At 37.7% G+C, this 19525-nt stretch overlaps 1 protein-coding gene across 1 annotated transcript in view; it reads left to right on the forward strand.

Moving 5' to 3' along the window:
- The window catches only part of FBXW7 (F-box and WD repeat domain containing 7), a 169380-nt gene that overhangs the window by 50022 nt on the left and 99833 nt on the right, over positions 1-19525 (forward strand). The window contains 2 exon segments of the mRNA XM_009634828.2: positions 12318-12592; positions 12594-12831. Of these exon segments, the coding sequence (XP_009633123.2) occupies positions 12387-12592; positions 12594-12831 (444 nt within the window). The 5' untranslated portion in view covers positions 12318-12386.

Below are 19525 nucleotides of genomic sequence, written 5' to 3' on the forward strand. Positions count from 1 at the left end.
CTCCTTATCACATGTTGATGCAAAGGCATTTAATGAGTTCATTGACTAGCTCTGGGAGAAAGTACATGATTTGGAGTTCGTCTTTGAAAATACGGTATTCAGAATGGAGACGATATTACCCAGTGGACACTGCACAAAATCTGATTGAATGTACGCAGCTGAATATTTAATAAGATGAATTCGGACTGTGGACAGATAGGCATTCTTCATAAAATACATATTACTCCTTGTTCCTTTAGAGCAACCTCACAGGAATAAGGCTGAGCTGTATTTTTTCCCACCAAAATGGTTAAAATACACCAGTGTTAGTATCTTGTGTTGCTTGCATGAAGCATGTTTTCTACACCAACCTGATCCCCAGCTACCTTCTCTTATCTCAGAAATTCAGTTTATAACTCTGCTGAACTAAACACAAATAAGAAATTGTCTTTGTCCATAATATAGTATAGCCTTTTACTCACAGCTGCTTTAACAGTAGTGATAGAATTACTTCAATTTTTTGCTAGCAATTAGGACTACCTGACAGCTGAATATTATAGATAATCGTCCTTCAGACTTTTTTTAAAGAATAGGCAACTGAAACCAAGAAACTTAAACAGAAATTTTTGGCAGTAACCTGGAGTACCCATTGTCCACTACGGATCTTGAGGTAGAAAATGTTGTTGATGATAGCTTGCAAGACTTGAGGGTTTTGTTCTTTTTCCCTTTTTTGTCATTTCCTTGTATGCTTGGAATAATATAGAAGGACTGGGAATTCTAAAGAAGTTTTTTTAAAAAAAAAAACCAAACCAAAACTGTAGTGTTTAAATTAATAGATGTCTGTTTAATCTTTGGCAGGGTATTCTTTATTTTTTCAACAACCTGATAATATTTTCTAGAAGGTTAATCTGATGCAAAAGCCTGTGTCAGAATGGAATAAAGAGATTGCACTTTTCATGGCATAACTGCATTGCTTCTCCTTTACTTTGTTAGTCATTATTAAGAGACTTGAAGATACTGTTCTGTGCCTTGAAGCTTCTTGGGAGTAAAGGGAGTTGATTATTCTTGGTGATTAGAGGTAGTATAAGATCTGCTTGAAAAGGGGGTATTTATTCTAAACTTTTCTTAATCGTTCAAATACAAATGTTCTTAAATAGTAGTCACTGCTCTTGATACTCACTTTCCTCAGCTTCAGTCCTGCTGTCTTTAACTGCTGAAATGCTTTTCAGTGTAAAGGGTGTATGTGTTTCCATCTGTTTATGTGTTGTCATTCCACATTAGAGGTGTCTATCTCAAACAGCTCAGAGGTAAGGGACAGCTTAGTACTTGGTGTTAATTTCCTCCCATTTAAGTTTACCTAAATTAAGTTTAAATTCAACCAAATTTAGTTTCTATTTGTCCTCAAGTTCTGTTCCCCCACTTCAGTTAAAGATGACCTTTTTTTGGTCCATCTTTTCTGCTCTGTGTTCTAAGTTGACCTTTTTAAATGGCTATTCCTGGTGTTCTGCGTGTCTGCCTGTTTGTGCTGCGCTTCTGCAGCTTCTGAATTAGAGATTCAGTCCAAGAAATGATGTTGCTGTTTTGCCAGAAGCTGACACCAGCCATCTGGTAAAATTACAATGCAGTATCAGTAAACCCCATAATTTGGGGAAATGTACCCAAAATTACTTTTATGATTAGTGGACAGGAAAGAAACAGAGACAGAGAAGTCAGTTGGGTACTCTGTAAGCCACTTTGAGGTTTTCAGACCAAACGTCTTAATGGCAGCATTCTTGCTGCCAAATGCTGTTTTGCTTTTGCCTTCAGAATAGTTTGCATTAATAATGAGCAACTCTGCTTGTAAGTTATTTATGTATTGCTCTTATGATACAGCTTAGCAAAGCAGCACCATGCTAGGTAACAGACTGTGTGAATGGATTAGTAAGTATTGCACTGCTAAGCTCTGTAGGTTTTCCCATTGGAAATGCAACCCAGCCCCAGGGCCACATTCAGCAATGCTGCAGATGCTGAAGAAAAATTTATATTAAGGCCATTTTGGCCGTACCGTGCCAGCCTCTGTGTTAAGCCTGGTAGTTGTGAAATACATCTGCCCTGGAACTAGGCAGTCTGGTAACACATTTTGCCTGTGTGTCACTGTGGGAGCAGAGAGCAGAGAGGAGGTGCCAACAGCAGCTCCTGCTTCTGTGTGTTCCCAGGGAGAGGCGGGCAGGTAACTGTGCCTGGGTAGCTGCGCACGTGCTGTGTGTTCCGCACTTGTTGGATGTGTGTGTTAAACTAAGATGGAGTGTATTTCTAATTTAAGTCTTAAGTGATGATGAATTTAGTATCTTTCTAGTAAGCTATTACAGTGAGTAATTATCCTCATAGTTAATTCCATTTGGATTTTTCTCATTTCAGCATTCAGCGATTGGATCTTGCTTCTTGGCTGTTCGCTTAGATAGTTGGGAAGAAAGTAGTTGTTTCTGTGTAGTGATCATGTTGCCTGTTTACTTAAAATAAGTGTTACTGAATGATTGTTCTGGGCTTCACAGGGGAGATTTCCAGTTCCTTCTGTCGGTACCTATAGCTTAACATGTGTGTTAACTTAATAGAGTTTTCCGTGATACAGTAACACTCCAGCATAGCTTAACCAATGTTTGCTACTGGAAAGCAAGACTAGCAGTGGTCATCCTTAGCGTTCCTCGGGCTCCTTTACTGTTGGTGAAAGGTATTGAGCCGCATAAAACCATCCTAAGCAGTTGTCGTTCTGGGCTGCTGGGGAGGTCCCCATAAGCTGTGCTGCTGGCGATGCTGTAAAATGGGCTGCGAGGACTTTGGTTATAGGGAATATAGGTGGTCTGTTTTGGGGGCAGAAAGGCATGTGTAGAAAGTGGAATGCAGCGCTGTGGAGGTTGCGGGCCAGCTTGGAAAGCTATCACAACTACCACAGATGTGCAAACCTCACTTACTTGTTTTTGGGGAAGAGGGGTGAGTTCAAGCCCAAAATTATCCAAACCTGTTAAGTTGTAAGGGCTGCTTACTCTTCTGTTGCAGTGTGAGATGATTGGTGATCTTTTTTGTTGAGAAATTCTGTATTACATGTGTATCTGTCATGAAGTAAGAGTTAGGATGATTCTGTTTGTACCTTTCCAGCCTTTGCTAAGTAGGCATGCAGCAGCGTCTTTAAATTTGAAGGGAGTATAATAAACTGCTTGCCTGTTTTTCTAATCTGAGAATTTTTCAGCCCACGTGCTTCTCAGCTAACATAACTAAAGATACTCTGTTTATGTTGCTATAAGTATGATCTAATGTTTGCTTTTGGCAAGAAACTCTTCCTTGTTAGTATGCACAGAAGGCACAGTTTACATGAGACCGAAATATTAACAGATAGAAACTTGCTGCACTAAATTGAGCAAACAAGCGTGCTTGTGCTGTATCGTGAGCAAGAGTAGTATAGGCTTCTTGTAGTAGTCTAATTTGTGGAAAAAAACAGGTATTAATTATGCAAGGTAAGAATTTTTTATTTAGAGAGGTAAACATTTCATTATAGGAACCCAAGTAATGCTTCAATTGTCAAAGTAGAAAGGGTAAGACAATGTAACTGAAAATTGTGTGCTTTACTCTTCCAGTACAGAAGTCCATTCAATGAGAAAATGGACACTGCTTGGTGTTAAAGATTAAGTGGAGGCATGGAGGATTATATGGAGGACTTGCCTGTGTTGTTTTCAATAGTTGCTGGAAAACTTGGCACCTGTTAAATAACTCAAAGTTTTTTTTCTGCTTTCCCTTCTCTGAGGAAAAGGGGAGAGGAGCCTTTCATTAGTCACACATGATAGTTAACTTGTCACATTTTACAGCTTAATCCTTTTTCTTTAAAGAATTGTTAGTGAAAAGGCCAACTAGCCATCTTCTGTATAACAGTCATTATTAATATAACTACTAAAAATAACATGATTATTTATATGAACACAGTAAGATCAGTCATAATACTAATCTCCTCCTACTGTGGATTGTTGCCTCCCATGAGATCTTCCAAGGAATTTAAATTATTTTATTCTAAACTATATCCATTCACTCTTGATGAAAACATAACAATGCAGAACTAAAAATAAGGAGCGACTTTAGTACTTCTACTGTTAGTTTTGGCTTTATGGGGAGGTATGAACAGGATTCTTGATAAACAGACATGAGCTCCCCACTTCTTCAGTAACATTGTACTGGTGTTAATTTGTTGGTTGGCATGTGGCTTTGAGGAAAAGGACTTTGAATTTCTATATATATTTGTTTTATCAGTTTTCTTATTACTGGGTGATGGAGGCTTTCAAGAATTGCCTCATGGGTCACTTTCACATTTCCCTCTTATCCCCCCCCCCTCCTTAACCACAGTATCTCACAGTAATTTTCGTTTTCTTAAGCGTCAAATTTTAAGGGAAAAACATAACTTGTGTAACACACTATTCACTAATTATTTTGTATGATATTATTTTCCTTTTTAAAACAAGGAAAATGCAGGCATTTTTTTTTAACACTTCAAAGACAAGAATTAAGGTAATAAATTACTTATGGAGAAGTGCTTACAGAAAAAAAATCTGTGGTTTCTTCTCTTCCTGTTATGTGTTGATTGCTTTAATTTTGTCATCAGGTCTCTATTAATACATTTTATACCGTGATTCTCCATCCTAGAGCCTTAAAAACCGCTACAACTTTAACTCAGATTGATTTTTTTTTTTTAACATTTTTTTTTTTCCCCACCCTCTGCAATAAGTCTTTCTGAGTTAATCCCTTCTGTGTAAAATTTTAGCCAGAGCAGTCCAGGTTTTGACAAGAACGCATGAGGAGGGAAGAAAAGGGCTTTTGGTTTAAAGCATTAAGACTTGACAGTACTCCTGCTGTTGCAAAGAGAATCCGCGGAATCCATTTTAGCTGTAATACATCCACATTCTGTGTTTGTGTGAACCCTGCGGGTGGTTGTTGTGTTGCTGATGAATCCGTGTGTGCCCCGCCTGTACACAGCAAGGAAGCACGATGCACCTTTTGCAGCTTTTTCCAGCTTTTTCCAGTCTCTACCCAGAGACACTATTTCTGAGGTTTAAGTGAACCTGTATTGAAGAGACTGGACTTTCACAGTGATAGCTGAAAAGGGTTTTGTTCATCCGCTTACTCATGCAATACAATGTTCTTTGTTTCTGAATAAAGAACTGACATTAAAAATTAATGTTCTGTGATGATGCTAAATGTGCAGAAATGGAGATCATGTGGAAACACTATGGAAAAAATAAATGTAAAGAGAAGAAATGATAGATCCATAAACTGGAAGAATTTATTCTTCCATACTAACATGACAAAGACCTATTGAACAGAAAATCTTATCTTTGATTCAGCAGTTGAGTTTTAAGGAGTGTTTGGACATCTGCAGATGGAAATTTATTTATGTTTGTAGCTGAAGGTCAGAAGAATGCAATCTGACTGCTAAACTCTTGTTTTCTTAGTGATATAAAATATCTTAATCTGTATAAAGTAATTAGACATGATCATACATATTTTATCATAATCTAAAGAATAAGTATGTTGACTGCTTGTAGCTCAAACTGTTTCTTCTAAACTTTTGCTCATGAAAGGTCTATTCATCTCTCTTCTACCTCTGGTATTTCCTTATCATGCCACTCAGCTTAAGTACTGCTAAATACATGTAAATTCTTGTAGCAATTACTCATTTCCTAAACTACTTTTTGTATTCTCATTCTCCAGTGGGTTTTCTGTGCTATTTCATATTTTATCCTCTATTAAATGCTTTACCTGTGTCTACCAAAAGAGGTAGGATTACGTGATAGGTCCTCCATACCCCTTTGTCTTTCCAGCCCAGAATTAAACCAAAGTTTTCTTTTTAATGGCTTTTGTGTGTTTGTCCTCATTACTGATAGCAAGGCATGTTGCTTTGTAGTGCTTTTGCTACCCACATATCGTTGGGTATTGTCTCTCATCTAAATCCCTTCACTTTCTGCAGGGAGTGGATCAGAACGGAGCAAAGTGTCTGGGACTTTAAAGTGGCACTGTGGGCCAAAAGAGTGTGGGAGACTGAGGCATGGGATTGGAGAGGGAGCTGTGTTAGGAGGCAGTCCTGGGAGAAAAAAGTAAGTTTGGATGATGAAAGAGGGGGCGAAGGGATAAGGTCTGTTGAAATAGGATTGTGAGGTTGATAGAAACAGGTGAACAGAAGGGAGAGACATCTTACAGTAGACCATACGTGGTGGGAAAACTGGAATTGTCTTTGTTCAGAAACATTTAGGAGGGGAGGTCAGGGTGCAAGGACTTGATGAAAAGCCTCAGAAGGTAGATACAAGGTTGGGACACATTACAGTAGGGAGAGGAATAATTAAAACTGGCCACACAAGATTAGAGGCAGCTGGGCTTAATTAAATTTGCACAGGAAACTTTAATTATGGTATTTTTTTAAATTTAATGAATACTAAATCTAGTTTTTTGTGCGCTGTCAGATTTATATTTGATGTAAGTAAGTAAGTAGAGGAGCACTTTCATTTAGTGTTGGTTACTTTGACAACTTTGCACTGAATAGACAACATCAATTGGTTGTTACAGTAACTAGAGAGAGTGAAAAAGGGAGCAGGATCATTTCTAATCCAACAGAAAAGTTATGTGTGCTGCTCCACAGAGTGTTGGCAGAGCTTTGCTGGGCAGGGTGATAGTAGAGCAGGAGCAGAGAATCTTTTTAGGTACTAATTTGTTCTGGAGCTTGGAGCTGTGAATAATGGAGTTGACCAAGATATTTGAGGTGTGTATACGTTTGGAAGAAGTAGTTTATCGTTCTTAGGAAGAGCATGCATGCTTGTAGAATGAGATGCCTTTTTAATGATGTATTTTTGTTTTGATGAAAAGTTATTGAGAGTTTTTAAAGCTGCCTGTTAATCTTGCTCTAATCAACATTTTGTGTTGATGAAATACGGAAGGTTTGTTTCCCTCTTCTGTGCAATGTTATTCAGCTCAGAATGTTGTGGCTTGAGAAGTCCGTTACTATGATCAAGCTTGCCATCCTGTGTAATGCAGCAAAAATATTCTCCTGTAACTTTGTTTAAAGCTCATAACTTTAGTTTAAGTTGTGGCTTTATCTGAAGTATCTTGTATTCTTTAAGTCCTTGCATGAGGATAATTGTCCGCTACCATAACCTATGAAAGAAGGTGGTGCATTCTTCATTTGACTTTGTGTAGTTTCATTTTCCAATAACTGCATGTTGATTGTTTTAGTTTGTTACTTTGCTATTGTTCAAAATCTTTCCCATATACAAACTGTGTAGCCAGTAATCAGATCAATAGAATAAACATTTTCTTTAATACAGCGTGTAGGTTGCTCGCTTGTAGTGTTTTACATTGTTAGCTAACATGGCCATACACTCAGAATTTTTTTTTTTTTTTGTATAACATGTCCACGATCTTCTCAGTGTCGATTATGTTGTTTATTTCTACCTGCTCATTGCTGCATTTAATTCCATTTGCATGCACATTTTTCAAATGGGCTTCACAGGTCTTAGTGGCTGGCAGCCTGGTGCGTACCCATTGTTAGGTGCATTTGCACTTGGTGTGTTAGGCTGGATTTGGTTCAAGAGCACACTTGTAAAGTGTAACTCCTGATTGTCCACACCTGCTCCCAACAAGATGAGTTAAAGCACAGCTGTCCCAGAGCACCTTCTGGGTGAAACTAGATAAGAAGATGTGCTCCAGCTGTGAGGGTCAGCTTTAGGCTCTGGGGGTCAGAGCTGGTCTGGCAGTAACAGCCCTTTCCCCTCCCTGGAGCCTGTATCCTTTGGGTGCTGAGCCTCAGCTTTGCGTGTCTGCCCCTGCTGCACTGCACTGCTTGCTGACATAGACCTAGCTTTAAGTTACCAACATGCCAGCGTCAATCTCGGGCAAAGCGTGCTTTATAAGGATTTTATTTTTCTTTCAGAAGGTAGGTTGGGATGTTGAAATTAAATAATTGGAGATCCTTAGCTTGGGTGGTATGTTCCTTTTTTGCTATTTATCTCAATTATAATTCAGTATTATTCAGTTTAATATATCTCAGCTTTTTTACTGGGTTGTTTATATTAATATGTTGGGCAGGATTTAATCAAATATCTACAGAAGTTTTGTGTTAGTCTAATTGTGTTTGTCCACCAAATCTGTACTCAAAAAGTTTTGTTTTAGGAGTGTCCACTGTCCATAAACCATGTTATGACTGTAACTATTCTGTCTTTTCACTAATTGCTGTCCTGATCAGCATTAGCATGACTTAGGTTAGTATCCAAGTTGGTCTAACTCTCTAATTTAAAAGTTAATTCTTTAAAACCTTTTCAAGTTCTGCTATACTTTGTTAAAAAACCACTCCCCCATCCCTCACCTCCACCTCTCTGCACCCATCTCGTTTCCCTTTTTTTTCTTTACAGTTTCAAGTGATAAAAAAGGAATAATAAAAAACCCCAGGAGAATGGCGTAGTTGTATGTTTTTATAGGTTAAAAAAGTTTTACAACTTTTGTATCTATTAGAGGGACAGAGATATTTCAGCAGTAAAGCAAGAAGTGAAGTGGTTGTCCTCCTCTCTCTGTATAGAACACAACCTGTTGTGGTAGATAAACCTGAGGAGTTTTCTCTGTAGTTTCCTAGCATTACTTGGCATTTCTTACAGGTGGTTTTGTGCAACTGTTGTTCTGGGTTATTTTTATAATCTATCTTCTGTGCAAATTTAATGGATAAAGCTGAACAATTCTGCCTAAGCAGCATTTAATCTTCAGTATAGATGGGGGATGATTCATCAACTCTGAATTTACAGTTGGATCAGTCCAGGAACTTCCATTTTCCTTAAGGATTCCTTGTATTTTGCTTTTCTGTAGGTCTGGCTGCAAGTGTTAGGAAACTTACCTGGGAGTTGCCAAGTTAGACTTGTTGACCAAGTGTAATGAGTTTTGCATGTTTATGCAAAGCATTGCCACTGCTCCAAAATGTTTTGGTGTCTGTCTAAAAAAAATGTCTGTGTGGTCTGAGGTGGGTTGGAAAGCAACAGCTTTCCTCCATGGATCTGCTGGGGTTTAGCTGATTTGAGTAATTTTGGGCTCTGAGAGTATAAATGAAGGAGGCACTGTGCTAGCTGAAAACAAAGCATTTTAGTTCTCTGGTAGCTGATTTGTAAATACACTTCTTCCTGCAAAGCAATAATCCTGTCTCGTTCCTTATCTATCTTGTATATGGAAATGATTGTATCTTGTGTATTAGCTGACAGTAGTTAATTCTGAAAGCACTTACGTGACAGAAGGCAGCTTTAATGTTTGAAATCTCTCAGATAATGTACATCCATCTGTTCTTTGGTGAATGCATCACCTCTTTGCACATTGATGATTTCTGATGTAGCACTGCTTGTAATTAAATTTTGATAACGCATTTTACAGGCTTCTGGAAAAAACATGTTGAGTTTATTTGTGCAATTACAGAGTAAAAGTGAAATCACTTACGACTGAAGCTAATTTTGTGAATTGATGGTCACTGCAAAAAAGTAGGAATAATTAAAAATGTGTAGTAGTATGTCTTGGTTTTGGACAGATGTATGTTTGGTTTTTTAATTGTCTGGAATTTCATTTGGGTATATTAACAGTAAGAATACTGTTATTTTTGTCACTTAAGCATTTAGCAGAATCATGCATTTATTACTTAAGTATTACAAACTGAAACATAAGAGGTTTCAGTTGAATGTGAGGAGGAACTTCTTTACTTTGAGGGTGACAGAGCACTGGAACTGGCTGCCCAGGGGGGTTGTGGAGTCTCCTTCTCTGGAGATATTCAAAGCCCTCCTGGACAAAGTCCTGTGTAACATGCTCTAGGAGAACCTGCTTTAGCAGGGGGATTGGACTAGATGATCTCCCGAGGTCCCTTCCAACCCTTGCCATTCTGTGATTCTGTATTTCAATGCTGACCTTTCATGTCAGTTGCTTATAGATACAAATTGAAAGTATGTATTAAATTAGGGAAACAAATGCAGCATTTGCAGTTTTATCAAGTAAGTTCTAAACCAATAATTGATGCATATATTTGAAATAATGCTGTTGATACTGAAAAAATTGAGATTAAAACTTTTAAGGTTAATTCATGACTATTTAGAGAATCATTTGCGGTAGAAGCTAAAATTGCTAGATTGTGAAGGTGTAAATCTCGTTTGGTCTTTTTTATTACTGATTTTGACATGATTTAATGCTTAAAAAAACCCAAACCTTTTATCTTTTCATGAGAAAATAAGATGTAGTGTTGTCATATTCATAATGCCCAGACTATGTAGGAAGCTTGATAAACAGGTTGTACTAACCTCAGATTTTATATGCAACCACATTTGATGAAATGGAGTTATTAAGCATCACTCCAATATGCTAAGGTTTCCAGGCTTTAGGGAAAAACGTTAAGTGAAAACATTTCTTTTGGATGCCATGAAGAGTGCGCTCTTTCTCAAGTGCTGCTTACTATATATAGAAATTAAACACATTCACTTTTGATGCCTCTTGCACTCAAGGTTAGAGTCATTAGCTTCTGGTTTGGGTCATGTGCACCCCAGTGCCCTAATGCTTTTTTTCCACTGGTAAAAGCAGGAGTCAGCACAGCCTTTGCTTGCTTCCATCATGTCTTTACCTTGATGTGTGAAGCATAGTTGACTTTTAGTATTAGCTTCTCATTCATTGATTGGAGCTAATTGTTAGAGGACGCTTTCTTTGGAACACATATTTTGGCTTTTGAGCTCATGAGATTTTATTTGAGGGCAGTTGTCACTAGGTAGATACGTTGGAACTTGAGAACCAAGTCTTTGGGATGTAAGTAGTGTTTCCCTGAGGAAGAGGGGATGAGTATGCAGAATCCCATCTACAAATTCTTCTTAGTGCAAGACTTGAAAAACATATGTAGATGTGTTTCTGTGGCTTTTATGGTGTAACACAATGAAAATTACCTTAGAGCTATAGTTTCTGGTACTTTCTTCCCTCATCACCAATAAGTTTAATGTTTTTACAAATATTGTGGAGCAAAGTTGGGGTTTATCTGTTCCACACCTCCGTCATCCAAGGCTCTAGGTTTTTTGTTTTGATTTAAAAAAAACAAAACAAAACATCAGAGATAGAAGACCTTCTAAAAAAAGGAGGGGGGTGGAAGAGGTTAGGAGAATATCTTCCTGTACTGAAGTACTCATAGAAATTTATATCCTTCACTGCTCCTACTCCAAAGAGACTCACCAGTCGTGCTCTCCTGCAGTCTTGTCTTGTGCTTTTTGAATATCTCTCTCTCTCTCTCTCTCTGTGTAGCCTGCTGAGTATGTGGTGTGCTCTGTGGACACCTGAGCACAGTGGTTCTATACACAATAAAAAAGGTAGTTGTTTTCTCTTTGCACGCATTTTCATGTGCAAACTGTGAATCTGACTCCTTGTTGAGTTCATGTCTGACTTCACCTACCAAATATGTCATTTGAATCTAGGGGAACGGCAGTCAGGATGTGCCAGCCTGAAAGGCTGTATAGCTGGAAATCTAATAGCAAAATTAAGATGTAGCTAGATCCCTCTGTTCTTGTATATTGCTTGCATGCACGTGTATCCGAATGTGTGGATAATTTGGAAGTTGCATTAGTATTTTTCAATTTCTATTAATATGCACATAAATTTGACATTTTTTTAACTTCTCAGAGTCTTGTTTAACAATTCTTGTAGCTTCTTAGAGTTTGGAGAACTTTACTGCTAACAGTGGTTTTTGCCAACCAAGGTACATGCAGTTTGTGGGCTGCATGGGCTTCCTAGTCATGTCTACTTTTGACCACTGGGCCAGTTTAAGACCTGGAAGTGATCAAGTGATAATCTTTAGTGGGTGTTCTCTTTTTCATTTATCTAAAAGGAAATCATAGTAATAAGGAATGAAACTTTCAGTTATACGTGAAAATATACCTACTCTTAAGGCGTAAGACCAAAAACAGCTCATCATTTGTGAGTAATAAATAAACACTGTAATCAGGTGAGGGGGAAAATATAATGCCATTCAAAAATTATCTTTGTCCAATTTTTAGCAAGTAATATCACATACTTGGATCTTCTGTTAACATGAATGTTAATGGTTCTTGTGGATTCTCTAGGAGGGCGAGTTGTTCTTCTGAATTTTGCACAGTCTGGTTCTTACAGAAATCACAAAGTTGTTTGCAGTCTGGGTTTTTCTAGTTGTGTGTCAAGTAGAAATTATTCCTTGTTTCTTGGAATTTGAAGGTGTCAGGAGTAATACAATGAATTAATTTTTTAATGCTTAATCTAATAAAAAGTGTAACTCTTGTAATTTCCTGCTTTTTCTTTTTTTGTCTCCTTAGAATGTGAAAGCATTTGCATCTTCAGATAGCCTAGCCAAGGTCCAAGAAGTAGCAAGCTGGCTTTTGGAAATGAATCAGGAACTGCTCTCTGTGGGCAGCAAGAGGCGACGAACTGGTGGATCTCTTCGAGGTAATGCTTCCTCAAGCCAAGTAGATGAGGAGCAGATGAATCGGGTCGTAGAAGAGGAGGAGCAGCAGCAAAGACGACAACAAGAGGAGCAGCACATTGGGAGGAATGGGGAAATAGGAGGAGAAGAAGAACCTGGATTTGATGACAATTACAGTGGATGAAGAATCCACTTGTAACCAAGAGGAAGATGATGATGAGCATGCTGGTGATCAAGAGGAGGAGGTGGAAGAAGAGGAGGAAATGGACCAGGAGAGTGATGATTTCGATCAGTCTGACGACAGCAGTAGAGAAGATGAACACGCTAACAGTAACAGTGTCACAAATTCCAATAGCCTCATGGACTTGCCCATTCACCAGTCATCGCCATTCTACACGAAGACCAAGGTGAGAAACTACATTTTTTTGTGTTCTTAATCCTTGTTAACTCTGAATTTTGGAAAACAAAGTTCAATATGCAAATTAAGTTTTACAGTGAAGCAAAGATTTTACTTCCTAAAGAGGTCCTTTTGAAGAATTTATGCAGTCCAGAAAACCAATACAGTTTTAACGGTTAATAATCAAGTTATTTGCATGCATTTGACATGAGCAAATACCTCTATATATTTTAAGGTATAGAGGTCTGATGACTGTGTTCAAAAGATCAAGGGTGTTTCCTTATAAATATTTTTACATGCTAACTCATACACTTAATAAGACCCTTGCTGCATTATTTATGATATTTTCCTTCTCAAAGCAGGCAAAAAGGAAGGTAAGCAATTGTGCATATGTGGTGTTCTCTGAGAATACCTGGTTCATTTAGATGAAAACATTGTAATGGAGAAATAGGGTGGAATACTACAGAAACATTAAGTTCTTCCTTCTGGCCAGGTTATAGTGAGTTCATTGACAAAATACAGGTTAAAAAAAAAGGTGTTAGCCAGTCATTTGGTTACAAAGTCATTACATAATGTTGTATGGTATCCTGCTTGTGAGGACCTTGTAAGTTGTGTGCAACGATTGTTGAGAACTTGTAATTTGCAGTAAGAATTTGGAAGTAAATGTTGGTATTTTTATCTCCTAATGTTTTAGACCAAAAGAAATGTTTTGGGGTTATCAGGTCCCGTGTACATTAGTAGTTCACTGTATTTTCCAAATTCTCCAGGAAAGAGGAATTCTGCTAACTCTTAGCAGCAGCAAAAACTGGAAGAATAATGGAAGCAGTGATACTAATAAAAAAGAGGAGCAGGCAAGTGTTCTTGTGGGAGAATGTTGTTCCTAAGCCTATGTACCAATCTATTTTTCTTAATCATTAATTGGTAATTAATAGAACACTTAGCCTCCTCTCACCTTTCAAAAACCAAAAACCCCTCAAATTTTTACAATGTACTTAAAACCCGCCAAAACTAATGTAAACCAAAACAAACCCACAAAATTCAGTTAATGTAAGTTAACAGGGTTCTCTGTATGTTTGAGTATGAACATAAATCTATAGAGATTGCTTCTGGAAGCTGCAGCAATATGTTTTTGGTAATAGCAATTAGTATGTAATTCACTTGTGTATCTCAACTAACATCTTTGATTTCTGAGAAGTCATAATGTTTTCACACGAGTTTTTAGTAAATAATATAATTTTCTATTGATAATTCTACTGTTCAAGGTACTGGAGTAATTTGGAGTGAAATACTGTCATATTTCATGACATTCAGTTGGCTTTTTACAGCTCAAATCTTGTTTTTATTCCAATGGTTTGATTTTCCCAGATTTAGTATCACTTATTATCATGTAACAACTTGCATCCGGTATGGACTTGATATTTAATGTAGGAAATGCTTACACTCAAAAATATATTTTTAAGTCTCTGAATTGGAAACTTTTTTAAGTGCTTTTGTAAATAACCATACTCAAATTACATACAGACAGAGCAGAGCATGATCTTCAGTGGTGGTCAGTTCTGAAGCTTTTTTTTATCACCTCCAGTAATGAACGCAGGTTTTTTCTTTGTTTTTTTTTTAAGGTGTATTTAACATAAACGGAAACAAGCTGGTTTACCCTGAAGAACATTGTCCGAAAGATTTTTGTGTAGATGCACAATTTCTGTGTGGTCTGGTAGTTGCTTGACATGCTGTTTCCATGCAGTGCTGGTCATTTTCATCTGTGCTCTGCCCCCAGGCTGTGCTCCTGCAAGAACTGTTGGGGTAGCAAACCGTATTTGGGAATTGTTCTTGATTCGTGGTGCAACTTATTTTAGGTAGATTTCACTGTGTACCTGAAGGATCAGTGCAGGCTGGAAAGCTGCTTGAGCTGGCACTGCTCTAGGTCGTGGTTGCACAGTAAGACTGACAAAATGCAACATTAATGTTGCCAATTCATTAAATAAATTAACATTTAACCATAGGAACACATTCTTTGTTAAGAAATGTTGTAGAAATATAGCTGTGCTGGAGCATGAGTGAATTATCAGAGTAAAAATAAACATGACTAATTAAGATGCTGCTTTTGAGAAGAAAAAGGAGTGTTTGTAGACTCATCAGCTGTATTTACAAGTGATTTCTGGTTCTACCTGCGGAAGATAGACTCATCCTAGGAGACTCAAACCTGGTAGGTTTCTTTTTAGCTTTTCGGACGTGCTTCTCAGCATTTGTAGCCTGGTACAGTTGTCCTCATAACTCTGGCTGAATTACCTACTCCCTTGCTGTGTGCTGTACTTGGGTGAAACTTGTTTCGCGCTACCAGTATCGTCTGTGAGGTCTGAACCCGCTACTTACTGTTTGCGTGTCAGATGTAAGCCTGGCTGCCCAGAAGCACGCCTTCCCGATCCAACACAGTTGCTAGTTTGGTCTGGTTGTACGTAGCAATATTGGCAACACACAGTTTTCATTGCTACCAAACACCAAGAGATAATAGTGAGACTGAATAAAATAGCCGTAGGTTTTGTCGTGCAGCTCATCTCAACTTTTTGATATCTCTGTTCTTTGTCCATCTACTTTTTATTCCTTTCCTCATAAGCTACTGAGTAAAGTCTCTTTCTAATCTGACTTTTTTTGCTTGTTGGCTTGCGGGATCCTGTGCAGTTAAGGAAAGAAATGGCAAGGTTCCCACTTAACACCACAAAGTATCCTGCTTGCATTTGCCGCCTGTCACCTGGACTTCCACTTGGCAGCAGCAAGCTTGCTGTGTTCTACTTGATAGACTTCACTAGAAGCATAAAAAAGCATTATATTTATATATAAATACATTTTATGTATATTCGTATTTTAGGTAACATTTCTATAATATATATAAAATTATATGTAAATATTTGCCTCATACTACTGCTCCGTGCAAGTAAGTGAGATGATTGTTGCCATAGTGTTGTGAAAATGTTATGACTAAAGAGCATGTGTACTTGAAATGAGAAGGCCAGTGGTTCAGAAGAGTCTTCGTTGCGTTCACGAGCACCACCCAGGAATCTGGAAGGGTCCTTGTGGTTACCTGTTACGAATTCCTGCATAAAATGTTAGGCTGCTCTGTATTGACTTCTGTGCAAGCTAAAGCATATTTTTAGAAAAATGTCTCCATTCAAAAAAAGGAAACAGTCCAGCAAGGCAAATCTGTTTCAAGCCTAGGTTAATAGTTTGTTAGTTATCATCAGTTTTTAAATTTCTGCACCTTTACTCTACTCTGCCTTGTTCCTGTTTTTTGACCATTACAATTTATTATTTTTGTGTTGTGCTGAAGAGCTGTTTAACAAGTAGAGGTTTTTTTCCCCGCATCCATGAAGCAATCAAGTTCACTCATGAGAAGTCTCTTAAATGTAAATAAGAAGGACACTGTGTCCATTTGGCATATTTTTCTATTTTTTGTTCTTGTTATGATACTTCCACGAACACACTCTGATTTTTGAACATCCGTTTGAATCACAGGTATCAGAACTGAGATTAAAACTCCAGGAGTAACTACGCCAATGACAATTAGAATTTGTGCATGCTATATATCTACCTGTTTCTATAACAAACTATTTGGTTAACACTCTTGACTGCAGCATTACGTTGGGATTTCGTGTTCTACTGATTTGTCTAACACGATGCAAGCCTTTTTCAGACAGCCTTCTGTTCTGTAAGTATGGCATGTGTCCTTTGTACCCAGAGATAAAAAATGATGCTTGGTTGTATTAAAATGCCTAGAGTTTTCTCACATCCAGAGTACCTCATCAGATCCTTTACGGTTTGCTAGTTTTTACTCCAATTTATCAGTGTCCTGTCACATGTTGTCATATCTGTTATAAAAATACTAAATAGCAGAGGAGGGCCAAGTAAATAATATGTGCAGGATTCTTACAGAAACATGCGCTTGATGCTGATTCTTCACTGATTGCTTCATCCATTCCCAGTGCTCTGTGATGATTTTGTATTACTTGAGTTCCTTAGGAATGGTCATGTAACAATTAACCACAACATAAGCAAACAAATACATTTAGAGTGCCTCACATATTTCACAGCAACTGCTCTTAAATTCTTTTATTTCTCAGTATGTTTGGGATTTTGTAGCAGTGCAAGGACAAGAACGTATTACTAGTAGTCACTGTCACTGGGAAATAGCTCATTGAAATTAACATTCTTGCTTATTTTAGATGTAAATTGTTTGTCTTCCTGTGTTCACACTCTTGAAATTGTAGTATTAAAAAAATATATCATGCCAGCAATACTTTATCAAAACTGGTGTTTATGACATAGGTGATTAACTAGCTTGTTTTTATGGAAAAATTGACATCAATGCTGTTTATCCTATTCTATGTCAACCATTGCATTATTTTCTCTTAGACTGACACCTAGGTTTCAGCCTATGTTTATCCAGGTTGTGCTCTGTTTCCTTTTCTAATTCTTTTTCTATATATTGTTAAGCTTATTTGAGATTTCTGAAATATTTTGATTGTTCCAATTCTTAAAAATAATTTTGTTTTTAATTGAGGCTTTCAGTTTCCATCAAGAGTTGTTTTCTTTAACAGCTGTGAACTTTTCTTATTTGGAGGAGTATTGGCTTCTTGATTGTCTTAGAAATTGTCTCTTAAAATAATTAAAACTTAAAATAATTTACAAGTTCATTCAGCTTTGGTTTGGATTTGACGTATTTTGTGCAAGGGGGGGAAAAGGTCATGATCACTTACACCCAGGCTGCCACGAATTTAACTTTGTTCAATTAGTTTTTCTTTATCTAAAATTCTACATTATGTAATACTTTCAATACTAAATGTGCCTAATGTTGAAGCCACCTCATTTAAGAAACAGTCACTTAAGAAAATAAAATTAAACCCATGAATTCCTGAGAAGTGTTAGCTGCATTCATTCCAGCAAATATTGTTACAGATTTCTATTAGGCAAAATAATTACTTCATATCAGAATAGAGGCAGGTATATATATACACACTCTAAGTCAAATTATGATATCAAGGTCTTTCTCACTGCTGCTTGTGTGCTTGAAGTTGATCTCTGGCAAAAGAGGAAAATAATCTCAAGTTTGTATAGAAGCTGGAAGATGGGATTTACTGCGTCCATAGCAAAAAGATGTATGGTTCATGTAGGAAACAGTTGTTGGGAGATAGGCAAATGACAGCCCCCTTTCTTCTTAAAGTACGCTTCTTTCTTTAGGCAGATGCCATCTTGAATTTTCCTATAATTTCTTCTCATGCCATGCTCTCCCATTTGAGGTGGGATTCCAGGAGCCATTTCATATTTCTCCACTAATTGTGTTTGGAGGGGACAAGACACCAGAAGGAACTAAAGGTATTTTCATGTATCCTGTAAGGACCTGAATTTTAAAATCGAAGTGAGCGGATAAAGCAGGAGGATTGTTAGCTGTTACGTGGCCATTTTTCTTGGTTTTGGTTTCAGGAAATACATCTGCCTGCTCTGCTTGTCTGCAGGGATGTCTGAAGGAGTGCTTGAGCCTGTCTGTGCTCAATCCTTCCAGACAACAGGCACTGTTTAACAAGAATCATTGCGACCCCTCTTACTTAAATATTTATTTCCTTTTTCTTCTATTGAGGCTATCATGAAACTTGGCAAATTAGGGTATATGAACGTGAAACGTTATTTCTGTGCTGTTTGGATTGTGATGATGACTTCTCGCAAGGGGTCAGACATTCTGCATGCAGAACCCTCCACTAACTCACCAAGTTAGTGTCCTCTTCAAATGCAGGTTTGCTTGTTGCAGGGTTGTGGGCTGTGATGGTGGATGTTTTGTTGGTTAACCAGAGCTTCCTAAGAACCAGAAAACAGAGTAGCTAAAATGCAAATGAAAACTTCTTGTATAGTTGGATCGACAGCCGCAAACCCCCCTGATACCTCTTCAGCAGTTATTATATTTGAGCATTTGCTTCATTACTGAAGGTAATAAGATGGGTTTTTTTAATAGATTCCTTTCATATATAGCATATATTACATATAACAATGGTAAAGGCTGAGAAGCAGCTTAATTTTCTTATAAAAATGGTGTACTTTGATTGCAGTATCCTCTGATTCTGGGTTCCATATTGTCTGTTTGGCTGTAAGTCACTGGGCATGCACGTCTGAGTAACGGTGCTGGTCCAAGAGTGCCTTTTCTTGGCTGTTTGTTGACCCTGGAACAAATAAGTGGAGCTAGGACAGGACGTACCACAGGAAGAGCTGTCCCTTGGAGCTTAAATACCCATCTCTCAAGTTCTGAAACAAATCTAAAGCCATGCGCACATGTGTAGCTTTGAGCTCTCAAATAGCGCAGACTGGGACAGAATTTTTTACTGCAAGGTGCTTGGTCCAAGCTAGTATGTAGAGCCACAAGGATATAAACGATTTATTTTTCAGTGATTTTAGCTTTGTATGGAAGGCCAGCATTCATTTTTAGAACTAAAGAAAACTAAGCAGTTTGTGCATACGTGAAGTGAAAAGGAACTGCTGGATGAACGTCTGCAGTTATTGTCAGAATATTAATAGTCTAAAAAGCTTTGTAGGGATAGGGGGAAATAAAGGACCATCATTGTAATGCTGATCCTTGGAAATAGTTTTTTGTGTACAGGCAGGTCACACAATTGAGAGAACGTTTGAATATTGTGTGTCGGTGGGGTGGTGGTTTTGTAACCATGTGT

The sequence above is a fragment of the Egretta garzetta genome, unplaced genomic scaffold (assembly GCF_000687185.1).
Source record: "Egretta garzetta isolate BGI_Z169 unplaced genomic scaffold, ASM68718v1 scaffold32, whole genome shotgun sequence".
Taxonomy (NCBI): domain Eukaryota; kingdom Metazoa; phylum Chordata; class Aves; order Pelecaniformes; family Ardeidae; genus Egretta; species Egretta garzetta.